This window comes from Otolemur garnettii, unplaced genomic scaffold, assembly GCF_000181295.1.
Source record: "Otolemur garnettii isolate 467f Iridium unplaced genomic scaffold, OtoGar3 scaffold00122, whole genome shotgun sequence".
Taxonomy (NCBI): Eukaryota; Metazoa; Chordata; class Mammalia; order Primates; family Galagidae; genus Otolemur; species Otolemur garnettii.
The window spans coordinates 906,805-914,455 of NW_003852517.1; the positions used below are offsets into that span (position 1 = coordinate 906,805).

The window sequence follows — 7,651 nt, forward strand, 5'->3', positions numbered from 1 at the left end:
CGAACAGATACATAAACATTGTATCTCAAAATTCACAGACTCCCAGGAAGGTGTAGTGATTTTACAGTTAGGATTTAGAATAAGGAACAGAGAAGAGGAACTTACCCGTTCACTTCAGTCACGTGCACATGAAGATTGTTTGTAGTGTCCAGGCACCATTTTTTTCTCTTAGGTCTGGGACTTTGTCTTCTTGTACTTTATTGTCAAATGTACCACTTTTGGATAATTGTATTTCTCCTACCATGAGAAAAAGACAGTAATGTTGTTATTACTCGTAAAGCTGTGGCGCTTTGAATTCTGTTTGCATTGAAACAAAATAGGCAGAATGGTTGCCTCTGCTACTCTACAATACTGTTAACTTACTACTGATTGTATTGTTACTCATGACCCTGCATTATTGGCTTCCGGGGATTTAAAAAGTTGATACTCTGTATTTTGGTGATATTGAACAAATTTAAGCCTTATAAAGTTGTTACTGTGTATTTTGGTGATATTGAACAAATGCAAGCCTTATACAAAGTGTTCAGGAAATGTGAGTGATAATTTCTTTTCAGGCTATGTTAAATTTTCCATAAAATTTTGGAATTTTATGATATTTATGGTAAATACACAGAACAGCACATCTGCTAGCCAACTCTTTCCTTAAACATTTTTTTAATTAAATCATAGCTGTGTACATTAATGCAGTCATGGGGTACAATGTGCTGGTTTTATATACAATTTGAAATATTTTCGTCAAACTGGTTAACATAGCCTTCATGGCATTTTCTTAGTTATTGTGTTAAGACATTTATATTGTACATTTAGTAAGTTTCATATCTACCTTTGTAAGATGCACTGTAGGTGTGGTCCCACCAATTACCCCCCTCCACCCATCCTCCCCCCTCCTCTCCCTTTCCCCATATTCTTGGGCTATAATTGGGTTATAGCTTTCATATGAAAGCTATAAATTGGTTTCATAGTAGGGCTGAGTACATTGGATACTTTTTCTTCCATTCTTGAGGTACTTCGCTAAGAAGAATATGTTCAAGTACCAGAATGTTTATTGTACCCAATTCATAATTGCTAAATCATGGAAGAAGCCCAGGTGCTCATCGACCCACGAATGGATCAATAAATTGTGGTATATTACACCATGGAATATTATGCAGCCTTCAAGAAAGATGGAGACTTTACCTCCTTCATGTTTACATGGATGGAGCCTTTAAACTCTTCATGCTAAAAACACTGTATTCTCTCTCTTTCAGCTTTGGCTGTATCCCCCTGACCACTCCCCATCTCTCTTTCCCCACACTGCTGCCAATGGGGAGGAGTAGACAAGGGCCATATTCATGGGCACCTTTTATTGCTATTAGAAGCTGTCATGTTTAATTTCTTTTCCACTTTCTTTTCATGGTTGGACTATTAGGTAAGGAATAAAGAATAACCACCAGAAATCTTTGGTTGCCCTCCATTTGATAGCTACTGTGTATTTCTTCTTTGAAGCTGACGTTGCTTAGATTGCCACTGAAGTTGTCTTCCCTTCTGCAAAAGTGTCAGATGTAGAAATCAAGTCACTATTGCATGGGAGGAAAATAGTATGTGCACACTGTCTCATATCTTTGTCAGAGGTTCCTTGCTGTTGATAAAAAGAGGTAGTGGGTTATGATGGCTTTTACTGAATTGTTCTGAAAATCAACACAAATATGTTTAGGTTTTATTATTATGATACAGGAGATACTTGATGTGGGAGAGAATGAGTTTTCAAATAAGAGAGTTTATTTTTTAATTTTTAATTTTTAATTATTAAGGACACATAATAGTTGTATTCATAGGGTACATAATTTACCATTAGCTGTAGTTACTTTTTTGTGCTATCAAATATTGTACAGTTTATCTGAGTATATTTTAGCACCCATTAACCATCCCCACTTTGTTCCGCCTCCCCACTACCCTGTGCAGCCTCTGATCATCATTTTACTCTGTCTTTGTGAGATCAATTGTTTTAATATTTAGCTCCTACATATGAGTGAGAACATGTGAGATTTGTCTTTCTCTGCTTAATTCACTTGACATAATGTTCCATCATGTTCCATTCAAGTTCTTTTTTTTTTGTAGAGACAGAGTTTCACTTTATCGCCCACGGTAGAGTGCCGTGGCATCACACAGCTCACAGCCCTCCAAATCCTGGGCTTAGGCAATTCCCTTGCCTCAGCCTCCTGAGTAGCTGGGACTACAGGCACCCACCACAATGCCTGGCTATTTTTTCATTGCAGTTTGGCTAGGGCTGGGTTTGAACCCACCACCTTCAGTATATGAGGCCAGTGCCCTGCCCACTGAGCCACAGGCACCACCCAGTGTTCTTGCAAATGATAAATTTCATTCATTCTCTTTTATGACTATATGATATTCCACTGTGTATGTGTACCATAATTTCTTTTTTTTTCTTTTGCAGTTTTTGGCCAGGGCTGGCTTTGAACCCACCACCTCTGGTATATGGGGCCAGGCCGGCACCCTACTGCTTTGAGCCATAGGTGCTACCCTACCACAATTTCTTTATCCATTTATCTGCTGATGAACACTTTGCTGATTCCAAATCTTGCCTATTATGAATAGTGCTGCACTAACGATGGGAGTGTGGATACCTTCTTCTCAATATACTGATTTCTTTTCTTTTGGATATATATCAAGTAATAGGCTTGCTGAGTCATTTGGTAATTAACAGTGTTAATTTTTCTTTTTTTGTTTGTTTGAGGGCACAAACGATTAGGTAACACTGTTTGCATTAATTAGGTAAAGTCCAAGCTGTAGTTGAGCCCTTCACCAAGGAGGTGTGCTGTATATCCTTACATTTTGCCAATTAGGTGAGAGCACACCAGTCTTCCCCCCTCCTCCCTCTAGACCCCCGCACTTCAATATAATTGTGTTTTTCTCTTGTCTTCATGTAGTTGTTCATCTCCTGATTCTATATTGGTGTTGGGTACGTTGCATACTTGCTTTTCCCTTCTTGTGATACTTTATTAAGGAGAATATTGTTCATCTCCATCCGGGCTAATACAAAAGACATAAAGTGCCTGTCGTTTTTATGGCTGAATAGTATTCCATGGTATACATATACCACAGTTTATAAATCTGATCATGGGTTGATGGGCATAGTATTAATGCCCTTATGGTAAAATGCGTTTTTTTCTTCTTTATAGATAGATACTTAGTAATGGGATTGCAAGATGAAATGGAAGGTCTACTTTTAGATCTTTGAGGATTCTGCATACTTCTTTCCATAAAGGCTATTAGTTTGCAGTCCCACCAACTATATAAAAGTGTTCCCTTCTATCCACATCCACACCAGCATCCACAGCTTTGGGACTTTGATGTGGACTGTTCTCACTGGGGTTAGGTGAAATCTCAAGGTGGTTTTGATTTGCATTTTCTGATGATTAGGGACAATGAGCATTTTTTCATGTGTTTGTTGGCCATTCATCTGTCTTTGGAGAAGAATCTGTTCATATACAGTTTTAGTTTTTTGCAGAAGCTCTATACTGTTCTTAATAATGGTTGCAGTAATTTACATTTCCACTAACATTTCCAAGGGTTCCCCTTTCTCCACATCCTTGCTGGCATTCTTTTTTTTTTTTTTTTTTGGCTGGGGCTCTGTTTGAACCCACCACCTCTGGTATATGGGGCCAGTGCCCTACTCCTTTGAGGCACAGGCGCCGCCTCTTTGCTGGCATTCTTTATGGCCTTTTTAAAAAAGCCATTTTAACTGGGGTGAGATGATATTTCATTGCACTTTTGATTTGCACTTCTCTTATAACTAATGGTGCTGCACATTTTTCATACACGTGTCCATTTTATTTATTTATTTATTTTGAGACAGTCTCACTATGTTGCCCTCAGTAGAGTGCCATGGCATCACTGCTCATAGCAACCTCTAACTCTTGGGCTTAAGTGATTCTCTTGCCTCAGCCTCCCAAGTAGCTGAGACTACAGGCACCTGCCATAACACCCAACCATTATTTTTGTTGTTGTTGTTGTTATTGTTATTGTTATTTAGCAGGCCTGGGCTGGGTTCAAACCCACCAGCCCTGGTGCATGTGGCTGGCACCTTAACCATTGAGCTATGGGCACTGAGCCTATTTTTTTTTCTTTTTTTGAAAAAATGTCTATTAAGATCCTTTGCCCATTTTTAATAAGATTATTCTATTTTTTTCCTATTGAGTTGTTGGAGCTCTTTATATAATATTTTATTTATTAATTCCTTATCAGATATGTAGTTTGCAAATATTTTCCCCCATTCTGTGGGTCATCTCTTCACATTGTTGATTGATATAGGCTATCAAGAACCGATGATTCCATTCACATTGCAGTAACTTCACTAAGTAACTACTGAATTCTTACTATTTCAGGGCCCAGGCTAGGTACAGAGGTTGGGAGAAGGTGACTGTCTTAGTCTGTTTAGTCTATTACCACAAAATACCAAAAAACTGGGTAGCTTATAAACAATATAAATTTATTTCTATCATTTCTGGAGACTGAGAAGTCCAAGATCAAGATGCCAGCAGATTTGGTGTCGGGTGAGGGCCTTTTTCCTGCTGGATGACTATCTTCTCACTATAACCTCACATGCAGAGAGCAGAGAACTCTGATCTTTTCAGCCCCTTATAAGAGTAGTAATCCCACTCATAAGGGCTTCACTCTTATGATCTATTCACCTCCCAAAGGCACTTTTAATTGTACTATCACATTGGGGATGGGGAAACATATTCAGACTATTAAGGGCCAAGAATGGCTTACTATATACTAGAGTTAAAATATAGACATTAGAGACTGTAAAACAAGAGAAGCCATGACGTGTGCTATCAGAGAGTTACAAACAAGAACAACAGGAAAACTGTGAATAAAGAGATTAACTTTGACAGAGAATATGGAAAGTCCTATGGAAAAAAAGAATGACTTTAATCAGGCCATGATGGATGGGTACTTGAACTGCCAGAAGTTAAGGAGCTAACCTTCCAGACCAACGGGGAGGCATGAACAAGGCAGCAAAATGTAGAGCATGTCGATCAATATGCCTACACATCGGGATATTCAGGGCATTCTGTTATGTTTATTGAGCATCTGTTTTGCAGGCAGTGAGCTAGAAGCAGGAATATAAGAGTATAGAATTTGGAATTCAACAAAGCCATATTTGAATCACAGTTCTACCACTTACTAGCTTTGTAACTGGAGATATCTTACTTAACTATTCTGAGGCTTAGTTTTAGTCATCTATAATAAAGATATCAGTTTTGTAGAATTATTTATAAGAGTTAGATGAGATAATGTTTGTACACTCCTCCAACCAGCACTCTCAATCTAGTGAAGGAGATAAGCAAATAAACAATTTTGATAATAAACACAGTGAGGGCATAGGGAAGAGAGTGGCTTTTTCTGCTTGAGGGTGTTGTACAAGGCTTCTTGAAAGAGGTGATGTTTGAACTAAGATCTGAAACTTAAGTGTGTGTATGTAATCCAGAGGGAAGCAAAGACAGTTTCTTTTTAGGTTGAGATATGAAAATGATAAAGCACCTTTATAATTGTGTAAGGTGAGAGTGGAAATAGGGATGGAGGAGTAATGGACAGGAAGACAAAGATGACCATGTATATGTCACCTACACATAAAGACAAAAAGTGGTATCTCAAAACCACATCAACCACTTTTACCTGATTCAAAATGTCAGACTCTTCCACTGAAAAAGGCAAGAGGCCCCGGGTAAGCTTTCCCTCATGTAAGATGTAAACAAGTTTGCACAAGAGCTTCTGTAGCAGATGTTCTCTCTTTTCTTTGGTCCGATAGAGGAAGAAAGAGAAAGACAGACAAGACACAGACCTTCAAGAAATATAATTGCTTCTCCTCTCCTTATGTGGAACATTTTGTTTAGTTAGTAAACACTAAATAAGATGTAATTAGCTCATTTAAAAGTAGGAGTCTTCTGGTGGTGTTTGATATGTTTACCATGTGGCTGGTGCATTAAAGTGCTTATCTTTTTGTGTCTTCTTCCAGACCGAACATTTGCCTTTGCAGACTCAGTTCAAAGAAAGAGATGTTGGCAGTCTTCAGCACCCTGTAAGTAATAGGTGGAGCTAGTAGAGCTGGTGGCTTATTAAAGTATTATTTACTATTCATAAAAGTTCATTTTTTTAAATCTCTCCCTTATTTGAGTGCCTATACTATCATTTGGTAAAGTCATTGAGCTTGTTTAGTCTTAGAAGTAATCAAGTTTTGTGAAACCAATAACCAGGCAGAGGAGTCTGTACAAAAGACACCAGAGAATATCATGGGGATTTCATTTTGTAAATGTCAACTGTGGCCCAAGGTCAAGCCAGAAAGAAAGATCAAGACAAGAGGATATTTTTAGTAGAGTTTCTTATTTTCTGTTGTGTTAGGCATATGGTCAAATGCCAGTTCATTTTCCTTTCCCTAGTTCCTCCATGCTGAATGTTGAGGTTTAGTTTTGTTTTGCTTTACTTGTTTGATTTAATTATTTTTATCCCTCATATATTCATTCCAGGCTAGAGCCTTGCTTGAGAGTCTCCTGAGATTTACAAGCGTATCCTTCTCCAGTTTACCTTAACTGATACCAACTCTAAATTTCAAAACCTGAAACTGATCATAGTGCCCATTAGTCATAATTTTGTATTTAGGAGCTGCCATTAGTCTTATTCAGGTATTGTAAGCAAAAAATGACTGGAAAATGATGGGTCGTTGAACTTTACCTTAGCTTGTGAAGTAATGAGTCAGGGACACAGACTGTAATGAATTCTATTCTTGCCTGTTTATACCAAAGTGCTAGAAAAATGTAAACAGCTGCTCTACTAATGTAAGCAATGTTTGAATTCTTAGAATGGAATAAATAGCAGGAGATTTGACTATGAAGATGAGAATCCAGCAGGGGAAGATGGGATTCAACAGATGTACCCCCTTTATAATCAGATGTGCTACCATGACCGGAGCCCTGGCAAACATCATCAAAACAAGGACCCTGAGAGAGTCTACGTCAACCCACGAGAACATTATGTGTGATTCTTCTCTTTTTCCAATGGGTATTCTAAGAAATGTTTATTGCAGAGAGTAACTGAGGCCAGTAGGTATTTTATTCTCTCTCACATAAAACATTCCTAGTCTAAGTGTATTGGAAGTCTTGATGAATGACTAAAAGACAATAGCAAATTTCTTTTCTTCATTAACCCTTCATTAAGGGTTTCTTAATAGCCAGCTAGGTTTGTGAAGTTGACTATAGCTTTGTGCGTTTCTGTGACAATAGTGTTTAACTACTAACATTTGGCCTACAATGGCATGTTCATTTAAAAGTATAGCATCTGCCTGTGATGACTGCAGTGATTCTCCAGAAAGAAAGTCCCCAAATAGTATTATTAAGCTTGTTGGGTCTCAGGCAGGCTGGCCTGTTCATCTGTAATTCAAACAGGCAGAAAAATGAGTTGAGAATCCATTTCACTGTTTAGCTGGGATTTGGATTTCCCTGACATACTTAATACAATTGCAATACCTGTGTACAAACAAAGACCCGAGGAAAGAGGGAAAATTTGCTCTTTATCCAAAAGAAACAACAAAAAAAGGCAGTTAAAACCTTCAGGCCTTTGGCTACTTTCAAACCCTTGTGTTACTGTGATA

At 38.1% G+C, this 7,651-nt stretch overlaps 1 protein-coding gene across 1 annotated transcript in view; it reads left to right on the forward strand.

Moving 5' to 3' along the window:
- Window positions 1–7,193, forward strand: part of NECTIN3 (nectin cell adhesion molecule 3) — a 122,910-nt gene extending 115,717 nt beyond the window's left edge. The window contains exons 8-9 of the mRNA XM_023517819.1: window positions 6,023–6,085; window positions 6,863–7,193. Coding sequence (XP_023373587.1) covers window positions 6,023–6,085; window positions 6,863–7,042 — 243 coding nt within the window. The 3' untranslated portion in view covers window positions 7,043–7,193. The remainder of the gene's footprint in view (window positions 1–6,022; window positions 6,086–6,862) is intronic.
- Window positions 7,194–7,651: the final 458 nt, after the last annotated feature.